The sequence below is a fragment of the Vipera berus genome (assembly GCF_964194415.1).
Source record: "Vipera berus genome assembly, chromosome: 6".
Lineage (NCBI taxonomy): Eukaryota > Metazoa > Chordata > Lepidosauria > Squamata > Viperidae > Vipera > Vipera berus.
This window is the reverse complement of record NC_138208.1, coordinates 58,383,933-58,411,531: the sequence shown is the minus strand read 5'-3', so window position 1 is coordinate 58,411,531 and position 27,599 is coordinate 58,383,933. Positions and strand designations below refer to the sequence as shown.

The window sequence follows — 27,599 nt, the reverse complement described above, 5'->3', positions numbered from 1 at the left end:
AAAAGCACGCACCAGTATATCAGTCCATGCATGGCTGAGAAGGCCAAGAAGCAAGATGACAATCTATCAAGTCTTGCATAATCTGCGGAGTACCAGGTCTATTGCTAGCCCATCACAACCCAGTCAGAAATTTCTGAAATTGGTTTAAGAAACAGATTGGAACAGATAGGAGCAACACAACTTAAACTACAATGTGGATTGCTCATTGATTAACTGGTTGACTGTTGGGTAAAATCTTAACCCTAAGAAATGTTATATGGCTCAGATAGCCTTTCCAAAAATTTTAAAACTACGCTTTTAAAAAATTGCTCATAGTTTTAACATTTCAGAAAGAGGAAAAAATAATGTGAATGAGAATAATTTTACTGAAATATATTGTATCATTTAGTATTATCTGGGGAGAGGGGGGAGTCAGCATAGTGTAATTGGTAAGGATTAGGAAACCAAGATCATTCATTGGTGGGTCCTGAGAGCTGGAGATCTTTTTCAAACAGTTCCTATCAGAAAGCTTCTATGAAGCATGTGCTTCTGCATAGCTTCTGTTTCGGAAGAAACAGAGAGCATATTGAGAATTTTCTGAAAGGGCTAAAGAGGAGGGCAAGTTTCCTTTTAGAAATCTGAGATGAGAAGAGATCATATTGATATGTAAAAAGGTAAAGGTTCCCCCGCACATGTGTGCTAGTCGTTTCCGACTCTAGGGGCCGGTGCTCATCTCCGTTTCAAAGCCGAAGAGCCAGCGCTTGTCCGAGGACGTCTCTGTGGTCATGTGGCCGGCATGACTAGACGCCAAAGGCGCACGGAACGCTGTTACCTTCCCACCGTAGTGGTCCCTATTTTTCTACTTGCATTTTTACGTGCTTTCGAACTGCTAGGTTGGCAGAAGCTGGGACGAGTAACAGGCGCTCACTCTGTTACGCGGCACTCGGGATTCGACCCGCCAAACTGCTGACCTTCTGATCGACAAGCTCAGCGTCCTAACCCACTGAGCCACCGCGTCCCTCTCATTGATATGTACTGTAGCTTTATTTAGAAAAATAAAAACACAATTGAAAAGACAGTATTTTATAGCTGTTGTATAAAGGAAACCAACCCTAAAACTAAGAACTTAACTGTATGACAGGATGCTGCTATTTGCATAATACATTTAACTATAGAATAGATTCCATATGATAAAAAGCGTCTACAAAACAGACCTAAAACAAGATAGAGCAATAACCTCACCAAATTTTGCAGGCCCAACTGGCAAAAGAAAGCTCAACCGTATTAGTTGGAAACATGCGGAAGAGGCCTTCAACCTGCAGTGGATAGACAATGGCTAGAATGATGATGATGATGACATTTTACTAAATTATCCATCTTTTTTCTGGGTGTGGCAGCACACAATCACACTAATTGGTTCCAAACCAAATGTTTTGAGGAATACAGTTTTCACCTATTTCCTTCATGGTATCTTTGATATCCCAAGAATACTTGCACCAGAATTATTAACAAGGCTTCCTTACGCTACTAACATTTCTTCGTTTTATCTGGCACACAGCATTGGACTTGGCTTAGATCAGTGTTTTGATTGTATTTGATTGGATTTGATCAGTGCCACCCATCTCACCTCATGCTGGATGGGGAGCTCTGGAAGTTGAACTCCAGTTGTAAGTTTGTAAAACACTGACTTAGATGTTGCACCCACTCAGAATTTGGGGCTACCAGGATTCTCCCTGTAACGAGCTAATTTCTCCCTTCCAACCCATAACTGATTAGAAAGGGCTTAGAAGAACTAGCAAAGATAGTTTAACTCAAAGTATACTGTATACTGCTCCATTTCTGCCCCACTATTGACTAGCAAATTGTGCAAATCCAACCAACGACTCTCAAGAATAATAATTTAAAAAACCGCAGCCCCGCTGGAATTGGGTTCCAAATCATAATGTATTTCCTTTTGTGTCAGCCAATTTTGTGAACCCAGACACAATTGAATCTTACTTGAGTCTTAAGAATTGAAAATAATTAAGTAAAACAAATCATTTATTCATAAATTGTGCTAAGTCATAGTTTAGAATGAGTCACATTTATCTGAATGTAGTTTAGCCTGCTGTATGAAGGCACCTATTTTTGTTGGCCAACAATGGTTTATAGATTAGCACAATTTATGTTAGGCAAACCAAAGCCAAAGTAAATCATGAAATCATATGACCAGCCAATGAGGCCTGGAACAGTTCTTAATTTCCTGTTGATAAACTGAAGAAAGGCTTGTGTTGTATGGTTTCATGCTACTAAAATTTAATTATTTTGAAACAAATTGCAGATCATACAATTATAAACATTTTAGTTCCTTTGGTACTTTGGATTTTGAGCAGTTTTTCTAAGAAGACATGAGGATTTCAACATTTTTTTTTCATGTTGAGAAATGTTCTATTAAGTGTTGGATTTCAGTACATTCAACAATAACAGCATTAATGACAGTCCAGCATTTGCTGGCTCAGGGAATCTTTGGCCACTTTAGAAAAGCTAATCACTTAATCTTACCCAACTATTAAGGCTGATGGATTGCATAGCACCCTGCATGAAACAGAGCAAAGAGACAAGAAAATGCTGGGCATTTGGGGTTTTCAGTCATCTTGAGATAAAAGTTGAAGAGTTTCCTGATGCTTTCCAGATGTGTTAGACTGCAATTCCCATCTTTCCCAGATTGAAGAAGGCCACTCTGATATATTATAATCCACAAAGATGTATACAAAATATGCATATAAGAATCTTTCACATTTTGCAACATATTCAATTCCTTAAATGATATTATCTTTTAAAGAAAAGGGAACTGATTTAGAAACATGAAAAATGAATTCCAAATATTCTAATAATTTTTCTAACCTTGTTCTATTTCAGCTTGTTTATCCTCATTTAGCCCATTACCAACATTTGGCAGAAAGAGGGTATTGATGAGATAATTAGCTAGCATTACAGCTAGCTATCATTAGCATACTGATAGGTCCATACACCAAAACTCTGAACAACCTACCTCAACAGTTGTATGCATAAGTATGTATATGAAACAGTAGAGAAGATAAGGTAAGATGCTGTGAGACATGCATAGGTCAAACAGTCCACCAGCATCACTTTCCAGGCATGTCAAAGAGGAGAGAAATAGCCCTTAGGTCCCCCATACTGCCAAAAAGCCTAGCTATATACCATGGTATGACACATTTCTAAGAGGCCCCAAAAATTGATCAGGATTGTATTTCCTCAAATTTTCAGCACAGATCATTTCAATATTATACCTTAGAAGATATCCTGAACTTTGTCTAAAATGGTGGTCCCACACCTTTTTTTGGCATGAGGGACCGGTTTCATGGAAAACAATTTTTCCATGGATGGCAGTGGGTGGCTTCGGTTTCACTTGTTCAACCACCATTCACCTCCAGCTGTGCAGCCTGGCTCCTAACCGGCCATAGACCAGTACCAGTCCATGGTCTGGGAGTTGAGGACCTCTGGTCTAAATACACCTAATACACCTCTCTTCTCTTTGTCAAATCCTCACAATACATATCAAATCAGTACTTCCCTCTAGCATTAAATCCTGGGAAATAACTAGCAACTGACCTTCCATTAAAAAGCAAGATTCTTGGACTGACGTCTCCACCTTCACTTCCACCCCCTTAGACTACAATCTGAAAGGAAGTGAGGTCCATCAAAAGCCTACCTCTTTCCCCAGCAATACTCAGACAATAGTCTCTCACTGTACTTATAGTTCCAAGTTTTAAATGACCAAAATTTTCTTTATCTCGGCTCATAACAAAATCTAGTATTCAAAGTACACATCTTGTAATCCTCACTAATAAGTCAAAACCCCAATTTTCTTCAGCCTTATTCTAGCTTTCTTTCTTTGCCAACTCGCCTTCCATGTCCGTGCTTTTAAGTCATGAAATAGATCTCCCAGTATTATTATATATATTGTTTGAAGTAGAAAAGGCCATCCGGTTGCCATTTTTTTGGAAGGACTAACAAATTGTCTCTATTTTTCCAGTCTCTTTTCTGGGTTTTCCATTAACTGGGTTTATTGGTCAATTGAATCTTCTATCATAGTATTTAATTGTTCCACTTTTTCTATTACATTCTGTGTAGTTAATTTTTTAGTTGTAATCAAAGTTTTGGTTCGTATATCTAGGTTGACATGTTGTTCTTTTCTATAGCTTCTTATTTTATCAGTAGCTATAAGAATAGTTTCATAAATTGCTTTCAACATAAACAGAATCTGTTCCTGATCTTCATCCATGTTCTCTTAGTAGAGTGTTAAGTTAAAAGCTTTACAATTAGAAAATGAAAATAATTTTGTCACTGAGTATAGAACACAGCTGTCAAGGTTCCAGTCTTATCTATATATAGTCTGGGCTTCAAGCCAAGTCTCTTTTAGGCAATAACAAATTGTAATATCAGGTTTAGCCACAAGATGTCGACCATACCATTTAGGGTTTTTTTAAGTCCGAAATTTTTATAATCCTTTGTCCAATTTTACTTCTTTTTGTACTAAAAACCCAAATCTTCAATAAGAATAAGAAATCTTTCAGTCCACAAATTTTAGAAAGATAAGGTTATTCTTGCAACATTTTAAACTCCCCTGGATAGTCAGTCACTGCTGTTTTTAGAGGGTGGGATATAATCTCAATTCCCTCTCCACAGGGGGAAAATACTTTGGGCAGCTTATACAGGTGGAAAAAATAGGATTGAAGAGAGGTAGATCTCACCCAGTCTCATCTGCGCTGCTTTGTAGGTGCCTGGTGGTAAGTTTGACTTCAGCTGTCTGCAGCCTAGTGATATGCCATATTGCTATGGCCGGTCTTTTGTCCACCAGTTTGGAAGGCTGCCCCACATCGAGCATTAGGGCTACCACCCTCTCGCAATCAAGCGGGGATCCCCTCTTTGCTGGTTGCCCCTACAGGGTGACTTTCAACCCTTTCCAGGGTCCCCCAATAGTGCGAAATTGGACGTGGAAGACAGAGCTCATCTTTTGTTAAATTTGAATATTGATATGCTTATAAAGGTTGAATGTAAAAGTAATTAAGATATATATAAGCTAAAAATCTATTGATAAATGTAATAAATATGTTTTTACTTAGCTGCTATAATAAAAATTACTAGCTTAAATATGAGATAGTAGACACCAAGATAAAAAGAGAGGAAGTATTTAATGTTGAAATAAGAGAAATGTTGGTTACTAAATTTAAGACATTTGGAAATTAATAGAAAATAAGAATGTTGTACTATATTATTAATTAGTTGATGTAAGATGGTGAGAAATAGAATATATTTAAATAGATAAGACGTGTATCCTGAACATTAGATTTTATGATGAATTGGGATAAAGAGAACTGTGGTTATTTAAAATTTGGAAATTATAAATATTAAATGTTAAATTTAAATATTAATGGGAAACAAAAAATGGGGAAAAACTAATTAGGACATCGATAGTCTATAAAGATTGAATGTTACAATAACTAGGGTATATATAAACTAAAAATTATTGATAAATGTAAGAAAGTTATTTTTATTTAATTGATATAATAAGAATTGTATTAGTTTAAACATGAGACAGAAAACACTAAGGGGAAAAGAGAGGAAATATTTAATGTAATAGTTTGAGACTTGTATTAAAGATATTTGTATGTTACTGAATTATCGATTAACTCAGCCGCCACGTTGCTTTTTAAATATTTAAATGTAAAACTAGAAAATCAATAACACTTAAAAAAAAGAATATAAAGAAACCTGAAAGCTGGCTTATGTTAACTTAAAATTAACTTACTTAAAATTAACTGATCAGGTTTATCAGCAATTTTGCATTTGTTTAGGAGCTTTGTTTCTCTTAGGATGCCTTCTCACTTTTAAAAATTATAGAGACCCCAAAAGAGGTTTTGTTTGATTAGTTATATTTATTGATATTTATTGTATTAAAAACTAAAATGGATGCCTTTTCTGCCATTACCACTTATTATTATATTATTTTAATATTGTATTATTTTTCAACATAGGCTGGCAAATAATTTTGATTTTACAGACCTCTCAGTGGGTCTTGGGGACCCCCACGGGTCTTAGGGTCACATTTTAAGAAATACTGGTTTAAGGGAATGTCTGGCTGGAAAAACAATGGAAACTTTTGAAGATGTTAATATGGATTAATAAGAATTGTTGTAAAATACATGATATTTCTTTCTCTCCCCCACTCAAATTAATGCAATTAAAATCTGTGAAAAAGAGAAGCTCATTGTTGCTGAGTTAACACAACAGACTAGAGCAACATGTGATTACTTGTATGTGGCTTGCTAAGTGAACACAAGCAATGGCTCTTGAAGCTACTGGATGTTTCTGGAAATGGAACATGACGTAATAAATCTACCTGGTTGTCTGTTTTTTTTAAAAAAAAGTCTCTCAGTGTAACTGCCCCATCAGCTAATATAGTATTTACTCTCAGACTATCCCCCATTTCATACACTCCCTATTTCTCTATAACACTAAGCCACAATTAATAATACCAGCAAAATAAAGCAAATCTCCCACTATAATCATATAAAGAGACAATAAGTGAGCTCACCCAAAGAGATATGCATTTATACACCCAGTACAACTCCCCACCTTTAGAATTACCCCTTTAACTAGCACCCAAGGAGTGTAAGACTGCTTCAGCAGGGAAGAACTTCAGTAGATCTGGTCCTGCAAATAGAGCTACAAGGACAGTAGTTACTTCCCCAGATTATTTTCCCCCCAAAGGATTCCCAATGATGTTAGGTGGCATTAAGAGAAGAGGCTATGTAGTATGTTATAAGAATATCAAAAGAGGTTACATTTAATTTAAAACAGGTTCACGTACAGGGTTAAACTAGTTGTACTAGTTGTACTTATGGTAGTAATGCATGTTATGGGACTCCCCCTAACCCCAACTAACTTCCCACTTTATACATTTAGTCTTTGAGGGAAAGTGCTAGAGAGAAAGAGGGGCTGAAATCGACCCTTTTGATTACAGAACTTGCAGTGAAGGTGAGCTGTGGGTAATCTGAAAATGATTTGCATGTATAGTGTCTGTAACAGTAAAAAAAAAAGCAATTGTGCATTGTAACATTATGATGCAAGTCGTACCCTTAATGCTTGCATGTGATATCACACATTAAAAGGACTGCAGTTTGCATTGTACATTTCATCATTTGCCAATCCCTGTCTCCTTGCATATAGCCATGATCATAAGTAGAACTGCACACTGTTCAGGAACAGAGCTGATGTGATATTCATTAAAAAGTATATTTGAAGGTACATAAAATGCATACAGTATTTTAAAGATCTCAAAAACAGTACTAACTCAAGGCTATGCCTTGACTGTGTCAGGTAGATTTTTCCAAGGACAGGAAACCAAAAACAAAAGAGAGTTGTTACATTTGTACTGTACCTGGACAAAAATCATAATGCTTCACAATATTTTCCTACTGTGTCAGATAGTTCAAATTTAGGGTGCTGTATCACCCAGATTCAATTAAATTTATCCAGAAGGTATTGATCATAATTAAGTTGATCTTCAGGTCACAGAATATTCTTGCCTGTTCTTTAGACCAAAATGAAACCTAACGTGAAGTTAGATTAAAGAGGACCAAAATACATGTGGACAGAGAAGAAAGAAGTTGGAATTCTCTTGTAATATAATCTTCCTGTGGAAACATTTTAGCAGGTGGAGATGGCTCATGTAGACTAGGGATGAGGAACCTGTCGCTGTATAGATGTTGCTGAATTACAAATGGTAGCATTCCTCAATGTTGGCCATGCATACTATAGGTTCCCTGCTCCTGATGTAGTTCACAATTTTTGACCAGTTTTGGATATATGCTTCTTTGCTGACGCGGTGTATTCAGCAGTGTAATCCTCTTATGGAATTGGCATCATGCCCTTTTTACAGCTGCTTTTCTTCTGATAAATCCATGAAGGTTGCTGAAAGGTTCATGTCGCATACATACCATACATTCTTCAAAAGTCACACTAGTGCTATATCAATGTTAAGTCGTGGGCTCTTGGGTGCAGGAATGACGACACGAGGCTGAGTACAGGATAACTCATACTTTATTCTTGCTGGAACTGTACTGAAACTTGGGCTGCAACCAGCCACAATATATAGTCTAGCCCACAGGTCGGCAACCTGCGGCTCCCAGCCGCCCGGTGCGCGCGCACCTCTTCGAACGGGCAGTGGTGCGCGCGCACCTCTCCCAAGCCGCCGCCGTCCGGAGACCTGCCGAAGTTTGGGGAGGTTTGGGGAGGTGCGCGCGCACCTCCCCAAACCTCCCCAAACATCGGCAGGTCTCCGTACCTCGGCGCCCTGCCTGCCTGCTTCTTTCCGCTGCCTGGCTGCCCTACGACGTAACCCGCTTCATGATCGAGTGCGACGCCTGCAAGGACTGGTTTCATGGCAGGTAACACAAAGCGATCGGGCCTTTCCTCCCCCCCCCCCGCTCTAGGGCAGAGATCCCCTTCCTATCGCTCGGGGCCTTTCGTCTCTTTGGCTCACCAGGGCTGCTCCAGGGCTGCTCCAGGGCTGCTCCAGGGCTGCTCCGCTCCGGCGAGAGCGAGCGGGAGAGGAGAGATGGTGGGCTCCTGGCTGCCGCTTCTGCTCTGTGCAGTTTTCCAACAGGCCTTTTTGGAGAAGAGGAGGAGGAGGAAAGCGGTTCCACAATGTCTGGCTAAGAGGGAAAAGCCAGTCCCGGGAAAGATCCCTACCGAGCAAGCGGGAACCGCAAGGACTGGGGCAGCAGAGGCGGCTCCCGGAGAGCCCGCGCTCCGGGCGGTCACTTGCTTCGCGTCTCCTGAGGGAAGGGGGGGGCGACTGGAGCGGGCGTGTTTCCTCGCCTGCTGGGCGCCGCGATTTGCCCGGGGAACGCGTGGGCCCCGAATGGCAGCATGGAGCGAGGAAGCGGACAGCCAGGGCTTCCCCGAGAGCCGCGGCCACACAGGGTATTCCTTGCCGCGCAGGCTGCTGAAGCCTGGCTCTGACGCCACTTCGCCTCGGAGCGAGCGAGTCCGCTCCACCAAACAGGGGAAGCAGAGTTCCCGGCCGCCAGACTCAGCCCGAAAGGTGGGCGGAGGAGAGCACAGAAGAATAGGCGAGACCCCTTTCTGGTCTTCCTGAGGTAGCGCTGTCTTCGCGTCTCCTGAGGGAAGGGGGGGCGACTGGAGCGGGCGTGTTTCCTCGCCTGCTGGGCGCCGCGATTTGCCCGGGGAACGCGTGGGCCCCGAATGGCAGCATGGAGCGAGGAAGCGGACAGCCAGGGCTTCCCCGAGAGCCGCGGCCACACAGGGTATTCCTTGCCGCGCAGGCTGCTGAAGCCTGGCTCTGACGCCACTTCGCCTCGGAGCGAGCGAGTCCGCTCCACCAAACAGGGGAAGCAGAGTTCCCGGCCGCCAGACTCAGCCCGAAAGGTGGGCGGAGGAGAGCACAGAAGAATAGGCGAGACCCCTTTCTGGTCTTCCTGAGGTAGCGCTGTCTTGTGGAAGACAGCCCCCCCACCCCCGGTTGCCACGTCCGCCTCTTGACACTTTCACAGTACCCCACCCCCCTTTTTTGTTTGTTTCTTTTCACCAAATGAGATACAAGGGGGGTGGTGTGGTCAAAGCTTTGGCTGCCGTCTCCTGGGCGGCAGGCTGCTTTTAATTCGCCTTGTCCACCACCGTCAGCAGTGGAATCTGAGACAATGTAGGCGCAGGGGCTGGAAACTCCCTCGGCCACCCGCTCGTCTCCTTGGCTTTTGATTAGTATTTGATTTGTGCAGGAGGGCTCCCCGCCCCGCCGCCTTTGTCAGGCTTTCTTGGCGCTTTAATTATCACTTCACCTCGCCCGCGTCTGCCTTGTTTGCAGGGACTCTCTGGATACCATCTGAATATCAACCTGATCTTTGTGCCTCGCGGTGGCGGGGTTGTGTTGCATGCGGAAGGCAGACGCGTCGCTCATTTAAAATAAAAAAAATAAAAAATAAAAAAAGCTGCCGCCGTCCCGTCCGGAGACCTGCCGCATTCACGGCAGCTGTGCAAGCGGGATGGCAGCGGTTTGGAGAGTGCGCGCGCACCTCTCCCAAGCCGCCGCTGCCATCCGGAGACCTGCCGACGTTTGGGGAGGTTTGGGGAGGTGCGCGCGCACCTCCCCAAACCTCCCCAAACGTCGGCAGGTCTCCGTACCTCCGCGCGAACGGGCAGCGGCCCCGCTTGTTGCAAAAGCTGCCGTAGCCCGTCTGCAAAGCTGCCGAAAGCGGCAGCTTTGCAGACGGGCCGCGGCAGCTTTCGCAACAAGCGGGGCCGCTACCCATTCCGAGAGTGCACGCGCACCTCCCCAAACCTTTAGAGAGGTGCGCGCGTACCTCCGCGCGAACGGGCAGCGGCGCCGCTCTTTGAGAAAGCTGCGTCTGCAAAGCTGCCGCCTCCGCTCCCTTCCTTCGCCCGGCCTGCTTTTCCAACCTCACTTCCCTCCCTGCCAAAGCTCCTCCTTTTCTACTCAAACCGATTTTTGGGGTTGCTCGGCTTACACCCAAACGTCCCTTTCTCGCCGCTCCTCCCTCCCTGCCCGCAGATGCTCTTGCCCTCCCCTGGCTCGTTCAACGGGGGGGAATAGGTCGGGTACCCCTTTCCCCCCCCGAGAACGACACGTGTAAATCTCAAAACAACCCCGGCAAGCTTCGCGCAAAGCCGCCAGGCAGACCCGCAAGCTGGGGCTCAGAGCCAGCAGCTGGAGGGGAAGAAAAAGACGGCGCCGTCTGAGGAGTCTCTGGCTATCTTGCTCTGCCCGTCTCCTGCTTGCAAAAACCTCCTCAGCTGATCGGTCCGGTGAAGAGGCCGGGCTTCCTTCGGGGGGCCTTTCATTCCTGTACAAGGGGGAAGGGGAACTCTGTGCTTTTGTGTGTGCGTGCGTGTGTGTGTGTGTGTATGTAAAGCACGAGAGAGGGAGGAAGAGGGGGGGAAAGCGAGATCTCAGCGCCGCTTGGAAGAGAAAAGGAGCAGGACAGGCACGCTCGCTCCTGCCCCACTCCTGCGCTCTTCCTCGGCCCACTGCGTCGGCGCTGGGTCATGTCAGCCGGCTGCGCGTTTCCACGGCTGTTCCCCGGCCTGCCGGAAGGCCCCGGTGGCTGCTGGGGCATCGAGAGAGGCGCCGGTGGCTGCTGGGTCGTCCCGGCGGCCGTGCTCTTCCCCGGCTCGGTGGAAGGCCGCAGTAATGTGGGGGCTGCATACAGATGCCGGCAGCTGGTCACGAGGCCCGGTGAGTCCCTCCGCGGCCTCGCCGGGTGTCGGGCGTGTCGAGCCCGACACCGGGCAGTCTCCCTGGCGGCGTCGGTCGATCGGAGGATGCAGCCGGCGTGCGGAGGGCAGGCCCCCAAGACGAGGTGGGCCTGCGCTAGTGGTGTGCGAGGATGGCGGGGGTGGCTCCCGTGGCGAGGAGGGCGTGTCCGTGGGGGGTGAGGGCCTTGCGCCGTGCTGCGAAGAGGGGCCCTGCCGAATGTCGCGCCCATAGGCCGCAACAGCTGCCGCGGCCCGCCTACAGAGCTGCCGCCTTCGGCAGCCTGCAAACGTGCCGCGGCAGCTCCCCCAAAGAGGAGGAAAGCCGCCGCAGCCCGTTTGCAGGCCGCCGCCCTCCTCTCTTTGGGAGAGCTGCCGCGGCACGTTTACAGGCTGCCGAAGGCGGAGGCGCCGCTGCCACTGGGAACCAGTTCCATCACACACACAGGAAGGTGGCAACCGTGGGCGTCCGCGCATGCGCAAGAAAAACCGTTTTGCGCATGCGCAAGACGTTTTTTGCGCATGCGCGTGCATGGACGCACGCATGCGGCTCCCACTTTTATGTGTGTGTGATGGAACCGGTTCCCAGTGGCTCTCTTCCTTTTTCGGGTTGCCGACCCCTGGTCTAGCCCCTAGGCGGCAGCCAATGTGTTTGAACCCACTCTTGCTGCCTGGGGCTAGCCAATTTCAGGACCGGAGACAGCCAGTCTGGATTGCTGGAGAGCCGTTGGCTGCTCCAGCAACGCACGTGGTGTATCACCACAAGCCCAGTGCATAACAATCAGCATACAAGGATTTAATGATTTCTCTGAGGACAAAGCATAAAAATGTTTTGCTCCAAATGTATTCAACAACTGTATTGCTGGAATGTTGGCCACAACACAACCCACACTCTATTCATAATATTTACATCAATTGCAAATCTTCTAATCTCTTCTATTGGTGCCAAATACATGGTATGTTATGAAAGTATGTGGACAGATTGCAGTTGCTTTTCATGTCAGCTATTAACTGGTCTGCATCAGCTATCTCATGATAATAATATGCTTTTCCATATTATATATTTACAGAACAGTCTGCACAAAACATTTTGAATAAGTACTTTTTATTAAATGCTGCAAAAACCCTACCTGTTTATGAACAGTCTCTGCCAGTCCTACCAATGGTGAATGAGGTGGGGGGGAGGGAGAGGGAGAGAAAGAGAAAAAGAGAGAGAGAGAAAGATCGTAAGGGCAATACTAATGCAGGTAGTCTAATATGCTTCATAATAAATTAACTATTTCATAGCACTCATTTTTGCTGATTTGTCTATGTTACCTTGCTTCTACTGTATATGTTTTTGTTATTTGCTAAAGAACCCACCATAGATTAAGACTAAATATTGGAATAGTGCATATATTTAACAAGTGTAAAAACTCCTGTGTGTTTTGAGATAGCCCTCTTTAATGAAAAAATCCTAGCCCAACTCCTTTATGGGACGGTAGTTGTCCTCCCTCCAGCTTCATGTTTCACCCCCCTGGAGAGGATATAAACAAATTTATCAGAGTGGCTCTGTAGATACCTTGCAGTGTCTCAAACTCACATATCAACTAGAGACAAGTCTGATAAAAGTGGAGTCAAAATATGGCTAACTTCTATGAACCTTTGATTAAAGCTTAACTTCTTGAAATGGACACTTAATATTAGAACCATCATTAAAAAGATATGACAAAGAATATTCTTCCTGTGTCAGCTCAGGAAGTTTAGACAGCCCCAACAGCTATTGACACAGTTTTACTGAGGAATTATTGAGTCTGTCATTTTTACTTCTGTAACTGTCTGGTAAGAAACAGAACAGGTACAGACCCCAACAGATAGTTAAGACTGCAGAAAGAGCAATTACAGCCAGCCTGTTTTCCATAGCAGACCTGTATATTGCAAAGGTCAAAGGAGTGCTGAGAAGATATCTAAGGACTCCTCACAACCTGGTCATAAACTGTTTCAACTCCTCGCCTTGAGACAGCACCATAGGGCATTGCAGGACAAAACAACTAGACACAGGGACAGTTTTTTTCCCCTTGTGCCATCACTCTGCTGAACACCTAATTTCTCAGTGCTGTCATACTACCCATATAGTATGGCTGTAGCTTTATTATTTATCCTTCTATTATCTTCTTTACTCCCCCCTTTTATTGGTATTAATAGAAGTGTTATTCTTCATTGCTGCTTTCATGGACACATCTGAACCAGATTCATACTACCTCTGTTTAGTAAATATCGTAGCTGCCCAGATTTTACCTATGCCCAGACGCTGCTTGTAAATGAAGTACTATTTGTTACAGCGCATGTAGCTACATTTTGTGCAGCAGCATGGAAGATCCATCGCACCCTGATGAACCAATCTTCCACAATGCATTCTTTGTAACTATAATTCATTTAAATTTTATATATTATAACTTTGTTGATACTAATAGTTTTAGATATTAATTTTACAAGTTATAGTATTTAATATATTAGTTTTTACATTATGATTTAATATAGGCTGCATCCTGGACTTCACTTATAGATGTTAATTGGGTTGTTTTACAAATGTATTTTAACTCCTATCTTAAACTTTGTTTTGTTGATCACCTATACTGGTCTATGACAATAAACTGAGTTGAACTGAAGGAAAGAATTCAAATTGCAGTGGATAGTAGTAGTCTCAAGCCTCGTCCGGAGAGCAGGAAAATCAAGCAACCGAGACGAATGCCGAGTTCTCAGGAACGGTTTATTGACCAGAATCAAGCAAACTCCCAAAGGAATAAAGCCAGCGTTGGCTGCTACCAGCACCCAATGCTGTTAAATACATGTTGCACGTACACGCCCACGGCCCACCCGACCGCACCCACATCCGCCCATCCCTTACTTAAAGCCTGTCCCTCCCAAACACCTCCCTTTGTGACACGTCCCGGCACCCGGCACCCTCCACCCCCCAGGTGAGTCCCCTCGCGTACTTCCGCCCCGTCGCCACCAGATGCCACCCCCACACCCGTCCCCAAAACCGGCACCTCCCACCCCAGTGCTTCCAGTGCCACTCCGTCCTGCCGCTTGCCCCCCCTTCGTGGAACCGGTGGGTTCTTGGCTGTGCTGCCTCGGACTCGGGCTTCGCTCCCCTGTTCCAGCAACTTCCGGGGCCCAGTCCGGTGTGACACGCCCGCCGGCGCGCCGAGAGTCGATTCCACGGCCGTTTTGGGCCCAGGGCTCCGCGAGGCCACCGTAGCCGGCAAGACGAGGCCGGGCTGCTAAGCACATGCGCGCACCACCGAGGCTCCAGCCGACCCGGCGCGCACGTGTGCAGGCGCGCAGCTCCCAGCAGGCTTCCGTTGCTGCTGCGGCCATTGAGTTGCAGATGCGGCTCGGGCCCCGCCGAGGACGTCGGGGCACGGTGCAGGACAGGCGGGGGCGCGACAAGGTGCCGGTGAGAGTCGAGGCCGCGGTGCCGGTGAGTGTCGAGCCCGCGGGGCGCGACAAGTGGGCTGCAAATATATTAACCTAATCACTAATGACTGGTGCCAGCTTTGGTACTGTAACCATTTCTTTTACACTAATAAACATACTACATCAGCATGGTATATTATGTAAATGAATGTGTCCCTGGGTGGCTTATGCAATCTTAAAGATGGGGATGACTAATCTCATTGTTTGATTTGGAATGTGAAACAAACAACATTATATCTCTTTGGTCATACCCATCTGGATACTTTCAAGAATTAATGCATTTAATTTCAGGGGGCTGCCTTTTAATACCATATTGATGTAAACACTGTAAACATTGGATGTTCCCGCTCTGACAACTGATGAAAATCATAGCCATTTTCGCTTTGCTTTTAACATGCTTTTTCTTCTATTTAGAGATCATGTGCGGAAGGGGGGTTCGGATGAATGCTGGAGCTCAGCTAGCCATAATAATAATAACGCTGCTTTGTGGAAACTCAAGGATGAACTGATAATGTTTTGGGGGGCTGAGGAGCTGAAGAGAAAACAGGCGTTTCAGGCTAATTGGAGAATGTGATTTATGACAGCTTATTGGGGGTGGGAACTGTAATTTGTTATCTAGTTTGGGTAGATACTTTGTTTCCTGAATAAAATGTTCTTTGAGGAAGAATTCTTGCCTTGAAGTTCTTTTGATAGGTTTCATCTATCGGAACCATGACAATTGAAAGCTAAGGGCAATTAATAATGGAAACATTTAAGGTTGTGGCAATAATCACTAACCTACTGTAATGCCTGGAAAAAGTTGTAAAAATCAATATCTATTAGTATTGGTATATAATAAGATCAGAAAGTTTTCAGAACAGTCAAAACAATAATAAAAATCTAGGATGCCTAAAACTTCAGGGATCCGACAAAACAGTTGCTAGGAGTCAATACTGATTCAAAGGCGCAGCAACAAAACCAAACAATTTGATCTGAGATCATCAATCCTGTGAGATTTTGACTTTCTTTCCCAACTCCAAATCCTTGCACAATCTCATGTAAGAACCCTGAAGGAACACTGAGTACTTGTGTGGAAATTTGCTTATCTTCTGAGATTTCACCTAATATTACACTTTAAAAAATACACTTAAAATTTAGAGACTGTCCTAGATATTTTAGAGCATCGTGAAGATATTGTGCTGTTGACTCCTTTATTTCATTAATAAATATTCTAAAATACAGCACAAAGTATTTTATTAGATGTATTAAATTCTAAATAAGTGTGTACAAATATGCACCTTCATACAAATAGCACATAAAAAAACTCATGAACAAACCATATTGTTTATTTCATAAGAAAACCTGCGTCCCTTCTCTGCCCAACCACCATTACATCAGCATTGTGCTAATTAACAGATACTAGAAATCACTGGCTACAAAAGAATGAAGCGAGAGGTGGAATAATATACAGTTAAGAAGCAACAATACATTTCAACGAGCTACAAAATCCAGGCTCCAGGCTCCAGGCACTGGGAATGTAATGTTTTCACTCTCCTCTCCTCTGCCCAAAGAACCGTTTGTAGGCAGCAACATAGCCATGGCGCATAGCATAACGTTCACAGGGACTATAATCTTCACATTCCTCCCGTTGGAGTTCCTGGGTAGTCTTCCTACGTTCCCGGATCCTGTCCACAGAAGCAGGAGAAGATGATGAAAGAGCAGATTGGGGACAGAGTGGAGGGAAATTGCCTGTGAATCTTTAGCAAGCAATTAAGTACTGACTTACCCTACTTTTCTTCCTGTGCCATGCATATTTTAAATGATCTCCAGTTTTATTGACATATTTTACCATAGAAAACATTTTAATAATCTTTTCAGGATTCTAAAACAGGGCAGATGTTTCCCAAAGTAACAGCTAAAATCTCTGTGAGTAGAATCTACCCATTAAAAACAAACTTGTGAATTGGCTTCAGAGCAACTAAATGTTGAAGCCATGAGCCACACCAAGGTAGCCAACAGCCAGAGAAGCTGGATATTCAACAATATCTGGAAGGTATCAAATTTCCCATGTCTAAATTAGAATAGGGTGGGCAGTAACAGCCAATAAGTTATATCAAAGACAGTCTGTGTATTTTCTGGAACTCTCAGAAACTAAGTTGTCAACATTTGACAGAAAACCAGAGAAGAAGGTATCTGTGGGAACTATCTTTCCCAATTGTGTATCATGACCACAGTGTTGATGTCCATCAAACCAAAATAAAATAAATAAAATAAAATAGTGTTGATCTCCATTCAAACTAAAATAAAATAAAAACGCATAGCCTCTAACCAGCAATTGGCTGCCTAGCATGGTCCTACAGGTTTTATATCACTCTAATACTGGCTGGATGATACTGTTAAGAAGAGGCAAGTCACTAATGAAGAAATGGCACTAGAAAAAGAATAAAGGATAAGAGAGCTAAATGCAATGATGAGAATAGGATTATTGGAAAATTGCAGAACTGATTGACTATGCCAACCTGTGACTCTCGAACATTGTACAGTGTGGCTGTTGTACTTTGGCTCCTAGTAGTTCTCAGCTATGCACAGGATACATGTGTATCAACAGTAAACATTTCTGGATATTTTCTTCCCATGACTTGTTCCAAATGAAAGTCAGCATTCTTTGAGGAAAAGAGGTTTTTCCCCTCAAAGCAAGTCTTATTAAGCAAGACTCACATAATTTGAGTTCAGTTCCCATCATTGATTTGGATGATAAAAGCTGGGAGCCAGCATCAAGACACCAGGATGATGAATTTTCCCATTTGTTCTGAATGATCCTGAATTTTAGTGAAGCATACCTTTCGTGCCAATAAAAGTTTCTCCTGTTGTCTGGTGGGGGTCTCATAAAGATGTTGGCATACCTTCTATTAAGGAAAGGACCTGGTGGGAAAGAAATAAGTAGTTAATATTTGCTGATATATATCATAATCAGAATATATGAATCAAAAGATAACAGCTCTGTGTACCACCACCCCATCCACGCTGTGCTCATTTTCTTTTGACATTGCCTTTCACGTATGAGATAGCCACACCTATCATTGTCTTCTATTTAGTGCAGGCCTTCTGTTATTAATAAAAACAAATGGCTTCTCTGTTGCATGATTTTCCATGGGTGCTTCCAACTCATTCACCCCGCCTACACAAAATATTTGAGGGTGGATTGTTTATTTTAGTGCAAATCCTGTTACATAAGAATGCAAGAGTCCAGATGAATGAAAGCAAAGATCTATCTAGTCCAACTTTCTGATGCTTTGGGAAGCCAACAAGCGGAACACAAGAACAAGAAACCTTTTAGGTTTTTGACCCTGCATTTGAGCAAAGTATACAGTTGAGATAAACTTTTTACTTAATATTTCCCATGTCCTAAATTTTATTCTTCAAGTTTCATCCTTTCCTTTTGTTGTCAGTATGTGTGTAAGGTTTATGTAAAGTTCTTATGTTCTGATTTTCTAGTAACTTGCTATCTCCAGAACATGAAGCACAATTATTTATTTATTTTTCTTATTTCTTAACTTCCCATCTCCCCTGGGTTATTTTTCACATTTTCTTCTCCAATGTTTTGAAACAGTTCCAGTATTTAAGGCATTTCAGTAACAATCAGATCTCTCTCCAGTTGAGAGAGATCAGCAGTCATCAATCTTTCATGACAATATTCTATGATCACTCAAGGTGAAGGACTTATGATTAGACTAATGATGGTAAGATTCTGAATGAGAATATTGACAAATAAGTTACTTTGGGATCTAAACTGACTTTGCTACCATTTATTGTATTACATGGCAAGCTTCTTTATTTAAAAGAAATAGAAAAGCAGGAAGAAGCCAGATGCAAAAGAGGCCAGATATTTTAATAGACTTGTGTTGTGTGTAGATGACTCTTTAGGACTGAGAAGAAAAACATGTCTTCATTTTCCTTTCATCTTCAGTAGCCCTTCCTCATTGCCTAAAGGAGAAATTGGGAATAATGGAACTTATTCTCTATTTTCACCTCTCATTCTTAACTGTGCCCTATTATTTGTGCAGAAAAAGGTAGAGAATGATTGCTTTGTACTTCCCTTGGCACAGAAAAATCCATTTTTCTGCTTAAAGAAGGTGTTGTGATTAAGGGTCAGCCTGTGGGTTCGGCAGTTGGGTCGGACGACTCAGAGGAGGAGGAGGGGGGTGTTGAAGAGCTTGCTGAGGGGGTTGAAGATCTTGCTAATGAGAGCCCTCAGCCAGGCCTCTCCCACCTGGTCACGACGGAGACCCAGCTGTGCGAGCCTGACAGCGTGGATGAAGATGACCCACAGCTGGCCCTGTTCAAGGATGCCCGACGCAGGAGGCAGTCAAGCAGGAGTAAACAGAGGAAGGCAATGGGGCACCTCGGAAGGAGGCAGAGAGAAGCCACGCCCTGAACTGTATAAAAGGGGAATGCGTGGGAGGGCTGGTTTGCTGAAGGCAACCGCTTGAAAAGCTCCTGTTTCTTGGTTCGTGTCTTGTTTGTATCAATAAATTTGGCAGGCTTAATTCCAGCCTCTTGCCTTCTTGTAAAAGGGGTTGTCCCTGCCTTTTCTGCAGGGCCAGTAGCAGGCTGGTACAGAACAGAAGGGGACAGTGGAGAACAAAAAAGTATTTGGGGGAAGAAGACCACCCCTTGACATAATCCATAATATTAACTTGTTCCAAGGAGGTGCCTGGGAGACAAACAGAATATTAAACTGGCAAGATCCCCAAGGACATCCTAAAGATTGGTATGTAATTTTAAAAACTGAAAATAAGTTTTATGTTGCTGTAAAAGTAGCTTCCTTTGGACTGATTATGGATAAAAATGAATTTTGGATCTAAACGGGTTTACAAGAGTTTTTTTCAACAAAGATCTCTTTTCAGTATCTTTTGACAAAGTTGCTTGTAAAAATACATTACACGTTGAATATCTGTGTTATATGATTAAAATGTCTCCATTTTTAAAATATTCTCCCTGTTTCTAATTCTTCCAATGAGCCTACCATTCCCCCCCCATCTCCTGATGGTTAAGAATTGAAAAATCCAATCTTTAAAATGCTTCATTGAAATTAAGTTCACTGGATACCGTCCTGGGAGGACTGTGGATATTCTTTTCTGCCCTGAGAGGACAGTGTCCAAATAGGCCTTTCTGTAGGCATAGATAAGCAGGGCTTCCTGCAGTGTTTTCCCACTGTGGATGACGTGTCAGACTTGGCTTTCACTCTGGAAAAATTATTTATTTTATTTCTTGCCACTCTTTCTATGACAGATGCTATTCTTAGCTTGTTCTCTAATAAACGGTTAATGATGTTAACTTGCAATCACTTGGTTCCCTGAGAGTATCACAAGCTTGGATGATAAGAGAACAAATGGGAAAAGAAAGCATGGGGCAATCTGAGTGGGCTGTTTGGATAGACTGAAGCCATGGGGAAAGGATATGGTTGTGTTCCTTCAACTGGCTGAAAAAAAAACCCTGGTTTTCTTTTTAAGTGACAATAAGAGATCACTTCAGATTGGCTGCCAAAACCAAAAATTTCAGGAACCACTAAGTCAGGTAACATATACCACCAAGGCTTTTTTTTCTCATAGAAGGCTCAGAACGGAGTTCCGGCACCTTTATTGGATGGAACCTTGTAGGGTAGGCAAGGCGGGTTGTATGACACATGTGAGTTCTGGCACCTTTTTCTTTTACAAAAAAAGCACTGTATACCACAATTTCTTACTTGTAAATTCATGCGATTCGATGCTCTCATGAGACTCTATAAGAAAATAAAGTGAAAGTGGCTTATTCAATTACAATACTATAAGAATGCAAACATTTAAACCAGGTCAAAAATTTATTTAGTTCCAAAATCTGTTTCTAAAGATGTCTAATTAAGATATCCTCTTGGATTAGTTGATACATAAATTTCATTCTCAGCTTTGGGCACTTAATAGATTCAGCCACTTGTAGAATCAACTGTTATTTTTTAAATCTATTTGTATTAGTGGATGTTGTAATAACAAATATAGGTATAATTAATTTATCAATCAAATGGATTGATGAATAGTACTATATAGTGTAATTGTGACATGATATTGGAGCTATAAGAATATGTGAATTTGGGTGATAATTAAGGTGTATTAGCATAATATATAGTCCACCAAAAAACAAACTCATGCTTTAGTTTATCTACTGAAGCGAACAATGCCTAAAAGCATAGTTCTTATTTTGTGATTTCTAAATATATACAAGTACATTAAAATATTACAGTACCTTTATTCAGACAGTTCAAAATGGAAAAACCATTCATCTATTACATTATTTTTATAAAATGCACCATAACTCTAAAAATAAATATACTATGATAACACAAACCAAATACTATTATTTTCACAATTAGGCGATTTTATAAAATCTTGTCCAACTTTAATAAAGCATCAAGACATTGTAGACATGAAAGACACCAAAAAAGGTAATGTAGCCCAAACTGAAATCAATCATATCTAATTATTACAGCTTGACCATTTTTACAGAATTTTATGTATCATGTTTCATATCAGGCTAGATTGTGTCATTCTTGTGCCACAAGAAGAATGGGTGAAGGGAGACCCTGCTACATTAACAACAAAAGGTCAACAGAGCAAAAATTATTTTAGCAAGACAAATATAAACCATTTGAAAAAACATGTGTTTCTTTAGACGCTGCAGGTAAATGGAGCTAACAACCAAAATATTACATTGTCTAATGAAAATCTATGCATTTATCCATCTAAATATCAAAAATTATCAATCTACCTATTTAATTGATATCTGTTGAATATTCTGGCCATCTCTAAAACTTCAGAAGGAAACATTTGGAATATCTCTGCAGGATAGGTTTTTCTTCGAACACTGGATTATCAGAATATGCTTATCAAGTTCTCCAAATTGAACCTAAGACTCTTTTCATCACAGCTAAAATTCAGCTAAACAACAAAAAAAAACTTACACATTTTCTGCAAATTGCATTTTACAATTTTCCAAGCATACAGTTTATTTATAAATTAACTTAGCTGAAAACACAGATGGGATTACTAGGGATTAAGGACAGAAAGGGATGATTGTATTAAATGGACAAACAGCTCCAACTGAGAACGGAACAGGAAGTATCTAGCCTGAAGTACTGGGAAAAAGGCACTAAGGAAGAAAAATATAATACAGGGATAAGTAGCAGTGAAGGGAGAATAAAATTAGATGAGACTGTGTGCAGAACATCAACTTTCTATGATAGACTATTGCCACCCCAACCCCCAATAATAACTATTAGGAGACAACACTTACCATAGCAGAAAGCTGTCACCATGAGAACAGCCAGAAGTGCAAGGATGATGAGGGTCCGCATTTTTACGTCTATCTCTTGCTTTTTGCTCCTGCCTTACCCTCTGTTTGTGTGGAATCTGGCCCCAAACTCCAAGCAAGCTGAAAAATTTAGCAATTAAATATATATATATTTAAAAGCAGCAGTAGGAAAACAAGAGTCAGCTGAATGGTGTGCCTGACACTGGGTGTCTCAAAGGCTGTTATAAAATATCCTCCTAGAGGGTTTAATCAGCCTCTGGTGGGAGTGGGCTTTTTTCTTTCCCTCCCTTTCTGTAGAGGGAGGGCTTCACATTTCAAATGAAGGTGAGATACTAACTCTGCATGTTCAAAAATGCTGGATATGGGGTAGAATTCCAGAGTTTAACTCAGGCCAATGGGGGGCAGGATTAGGCTTCTCCAAAAGAGAATGCTTAATTTTCTGAGTCAGAAGGGCACAGTTGAAGGCTCCAAGGCCTTGTCTCTCCCCTGAAAACCTAGAAAGCAGTCCACAGAGGAAATCCCTCCCCACAAGATTGCTACAGAAGCTGAATATTATTAAATACATGACTGAAGAACAACCATATAACTTAATACATTAGATGAAATCAAATCAAGTTTATATTTTTGTCCAAGTTTATATGTTTGCCCTGCTTCCACTTAGCACTTTTGGAGTCCTTCACTCAACAAGTCACTAAAATGCCAGACAAAGCCCAACATCAAGAAACTATTGTGGACTATTGATTTTCCTGTCCTTACCATATTCCATCAATAACAATAGTTGACCCCCTCCAGAAGTGTTGGATTGCAGTTCCCCAAATCCCAAGGAACATATTTCCATAACATTCATTCTCTCAAAATTAACAAGGCTTATGATATCATCTTGGAAAATTCAGTGTTACTTTCAACTGTTACTTTTCTTCGTACTTTTCTAGAACTCATTTACCTAGTAACACAATCACGTTGGGTTTGGGATATGCCCAAGAAGGCAAATGAAGCCCTTTTTAATATTATAGGGCTTATGTAACATGGGCTCTGGATTTGGCACAACAAAAACATTGATGAACCCCAACAACTGATTAAGAGTAGGTTCAATTGACTTATTGAGGCAGATTGGAAGACACATCCAGTATTGCCCCACCCCTTTTATTTTTATATAATTACAATTTAATTTCTGGTTGTCCACAAAGTGAATCTTAAAATTCCAATGTCTTCCACTTTACAATATTATCTAAACACCAAGTTGATAAGCTTATATCTTCTCCACAGAACTACTGGCAATGTGGAGGCCAAGAGAAAATTCCCCTCCCTCAAGGAAAATTAGTTCCTAAGAAAATGTTTTACTATAATGTTCTGTCTAATAGATTTGTTTTATGTTCTGATGGGATTTGTCTGTCTGTCTGTCTGTCTGTCTGTCTGTCTGTCTGTCTGTCTGTCTCTCTCTCTCTCTCTCTCTCTCTCTCTCTCTCTCTCTCTCTCTCTCTCTCTCTCTCTGTGTTTCTCTGTGTGTGTGTCTGTGTGTATGTAGAGTCAGTCAAGGATGTGACTTTCCATTTTAGTCAGCCCAAACACAGTTTTACTATATTTTGGAGAGCCAATCTAAATACCACAAAAGCAACAATAACTATTGCTCATATAATATATTCAAAATACAAGTGTAAGGAGGCGATCTTCTTTTGGTAACAAGGAAGGTTCACTTAAGGGCACAAAATCCTTTCTGCTTTTTGTTTGCTGGCTAAAACGCAAACATTTATCTTAGCTTCTTTCCCATCCTAAAAAATATTCCACAGGAGCAAAGCCATCCCAGGTCCAGGGCTCCATACCTTAGAGGCAGGTTCAGTGTACTATTCCGAAGTCCTACTCTGTACACTCTCTGTAGCAATAAAGCTTTTCTCTACTATGCAATGAAACTAATAATTAAAGAAACAAAAGAAAAGTAATGGAAGATTTAAAAAAAGTGGCAAGAGAAACAGAATTGGAAATATGGGGAAGAAAGGCATTGGGAAGTGTGCAGTGCTGAAAGTATGTCTATATAGAAGTAAACAAACTGCTAGGGAAGATGTGGATTATGCTTCAGAGAGAAGGATTTAGCATCAGAGATCTTGGTTAGGCAGAATTACTATGTAACCCATAGAATCTCTTTCTTTGGTTATCATGTCATCTTGATTTGTGAACTAGGATCTCTGACTGGTTCCCTTTTTAAAAACCAGAGAAAAACATCAAGGTTTGTTCTTGCAATCAGAGACCTGGTATATTTCAAAGAAAGAAATCAGAATCCAGTCTGCACTATATAGTAAATAAATTATGCAAGGAACACTATGATTTCTTTAACTGCTATCTTTGGCAGAAGTCAGTGGCTTGCCATACTGTACTATAAAAATGTGACCAATTATGAGTCATATAGATTTCTACAATAAGCACAATCAAACAGTGTTTAATTATTTGCTAAATCTTGATTCTTGACATCAATTCACAATTTTTCCAAAAATCATAGTTTCTCAATCCCTTGCCTAACCAAAATCTTAATGGTTTTGTAGACAGTGACATGGTATAGCAGAACTATCACAAGGGCAATTTCCATATAAAGTGAATATGGCATCATCATGTCTCCATCATATTAATAGTGAATTTCCAACCAGGTTTCAGTCATTTATTGTACTTCTACCCATTTCTATTTCTGGTTTCCTATTTGTGAGAAGTTTCACATCATCTTGGTTCTTGCAACCCTCTTCCAACAAGGATCATCTGCTGTAGCATTTTGCCAAGCCACTATTATTTCACAGCTCTTTAAAATGCAATAAAAGGAACTTAACAGCTACTTCCCCATAATCATTATTGTGGGTAGTGAGGTATATAACATAAAATAAACTCATGAATGGAGCTGGACTCGGCATTCCCTGCCCAGAGTTTGTTAGGAGTAGCGCAGCCTAGAAGAGCTGTAAAATAAAAGAACAAGGAAATAAAACAACAGACCAATTTTGCCTTGACTATCTAGAAAGTATTCTCAGAATTTTCAAAGTTAGTGGCAATGAAGGCTTTCAAACTGTGTGTGAATAAAAATGTATGTGTTCATATATCCAGAATATAACCTATCCATATGCAATGTTTTTCCCCAAATTACCTTCTTTTAAGGCCATATTCCCCCTTGAAATGAATAGCGATGTGTATGAAGAAAGGTGTACAGAATTCCAGTGTTAGGGATTCTGGGTACATAACTTTCAAAATTCCTGGTAAATAAGAATGGAAGAATATTTCTTACCTTTCCCCATAATCCCCAAACTACTAAATATTTCAAATTGCTTGTAAAATCACACTGAGACCAGCAAACTCTTGCTTGCTTGTTGAGCAACTCAGACGGCCAACCAGAACAATCATGGTAGCCATTAGCCCATGACACCCTACAGTCCTCCAAGATTCTGCAGCCGGTTTCCCTTCCACTCCTTCTGCATCTCCAAGATTAAAACAGCAAAAATGTCCTTTAAAATATTAACTTGCCTTGGTAAGGACTTCTTTATATTCCACATTACCTATACGGATTTTTATGAGTTGACTGTGTATCACAACTAACCTGGCTCTCTCCTGACCTCCTGCTGAGAAGAAGGACTGTAATGGGTGGGGGGCAGCAGTCCAGAGGCAAACAATGCTATTGGAAGAGTTTTGAATGGGAGAGAACAAGGAGGCTCAGAGAAGTTTCAGAAGCCACAGAGTGGTGGAGAGTTCTTTGCAAACAGGAGAGTTATTCAGATCTTTGCTTTCAGAGGAAGTTATCAAGACATGCTTGGAGAGAAACTAGGCTCACCACACCACCATCTGTGATGTATCTGAACTTTTCTTCCTCTCAGATTGTCCGTCCATCCATCCATCCATCCATCATCGTGCTTATTGTGAAATGTATAGAAATATGCATGGGCTTTTAAACACCATATTTTCATTTTAAGCATGTTTCTCACAGCATGCCTAATACTTCCCAAAGCAAATAATGTAAAGTTTAGTAAAGCAGGATAAATTTTCAGAGAAAAATCTGTTTTGATCCACATGAGCTTGTATCGTCATTTTCATTAACTTCGATAAGCAATGCTTTGGAGTTGTTATTGGTTCTGGTTTACAATTATTATTTACAAAATTCTTTGCCAAAATGATGCTATATTCAAGTTTCATTTATAATTAATGGAAATATATCTTAATAGTGTTCATTAAAATTACCTGACTAATTATAGGCAGCTTACTATGTTGTTAAAATGAGAGGTTAAAGATGATTTGGGAAATATGGAATATCCAACAATATTTTAATGAAAATTAAACTATGTTCTTTTTTTATTTTATTTTAATCCCATTTATATCCCGCCCTTCTCCGAAGACTCAGGGCGGCTTACAATCTAAGCACAAATCAAATGTGCTTAGCAATAGCCTTCATTCTATGTATATGCCTGCTTATTAAGGCTTTCGCCCCCCCAAGCGGCATTATTACAAAGTCAGCTTATTGCCCCCAACAATCTGGGTCCTCATTTTACCTACCTTGGAAGGATGGAAGGCTGAGTCAACCTTGAGCCTGGTGGGATGCGAACCTGCAATAATTGCAGGCAGCTGGTGTTACTTAAGGAGGCATTAGCCCACTGCTCCACCAAGGCTCTTAAAAAATGAAGAAGCCTTAATTTTTATGTGCTAATATTAAACCATTTTTCATTTTAAGCAACTTATATCACTTACCTTCCTTGCTGCTGAATTACACTTCTCATCCAACCTACTCAACATGCTTCAAATATTAAAGTATCCTGGGAGTTGTAGTTCAGCTACAGTATTAGAGTCACATCTTCCTTATTCTAAGCAATATATCATTCAATTCTGAGGCTCAAATAAAACCTAGGAAATTTTATTTGAAAATGAAAAGTTGTGCTATCATAGATATCATTTGCACATTTAAAACAATCAGATCCACTCTCATTTCATCATTTTCTCTCCTGTTACAATTATAAACCAATATTTCTAGTATTAATTCTAGCAAACCTACTTGTACTAACAACCCTGCATTTTATTACAGCAAAATGGAGTCCTTTGGAATTCATCCTGTTGAAATTATTCAAAATCACAATATTGTAATATAGAGACCTTCTTCTTTCTTTTTTGCTATTTCATTTGCAATTAACTGGTGCACAGATGTTAATTAGGCTCTGCATACTCACTGTAATATAACGGTCTGTGCTGCTTCTGTTATATAGGTCTTTTTCTGATGTGGCAAGTTCTCTTCTCCCAATGTTCCTACACTCTACACTGCTAAAGTGGAGACCTTTTTATTTATGATAAGTGACCCCTCCCTCCCTTTCTCCATGCAGACTGCCACCCTCTTTTCTGAATATTTCCATCCCTCACTCAGGAAATCAGAAACCTCAGGAAATGAAACCAGGAGAGTGAGGGGGTGGGACAACAAATGCTAATTGCTCATGGAAATCAAAGCCACACCTTGGGGGCAGTGTGGCTGCATCTAAACTACACAGGGACCTTGACTAGAGATCTTGAAAGCAAACCACACTTTTATACAGGGATTC

General features: G+C 41.6%; 1 protein-coding gene across 1 annotated transcript; it reads right to left on the bottom strand.

The window, feature by feature from the left end:
* Positions 1 to 15,920: 15,920 nt before the first annotated feature.
* Positions 15,921 to 27,331, bottom strand: MGP (matrix Gla protein). Its single transcript, XM_081330451.1, has 5 exons — positions 27,237 to 27,331; positions 22,042 to 22,179; positions 20,462 to 20,497; positions 17,556 to 17,637; positions 15,921 to 16,400 (listed from the first exon to the last, which is right to left on the bottom strand). The coding sequence occupies exons 2-5, from the start codon at positions 22,100 to 22,102 to the stop codon at positions 16,262 to 16,264; spliced, it is 318 nt and encodes a 105-aa protein (XP_081186577.1). The 5' UTR covers positions 22,103 to 22,179; positions 27,237 to 27,331; the 3' UTR covers positions 15,921 to 16,261.
* Between the last annotated feature and the right edge of the window lie 268 nt (positions 27,332 to 27,599).

Coding starts and splice junctions, on each gene's coding strand:
- MGP (XM_081330451.1), bottom strand. CDS start 22,102: ATGCGGACCCTCATCATCCTTGCACTTCTGGCTGTTCTCATGGTGACA. Junction 17,638..20,461: donor CGAATCGCATGAATTTACAA/GTAAGAAATTGT, acceptor CTTTCCCACCAG/GTCCTTTCCTTAATAGAAGG. Junction 16,401..17,555: donor AACTTTTATTGGCACGAAAG/GTATGCTTCACT, acceptor TTCTGTGGACAG/GATCCGGGAACGTAGGAAGA.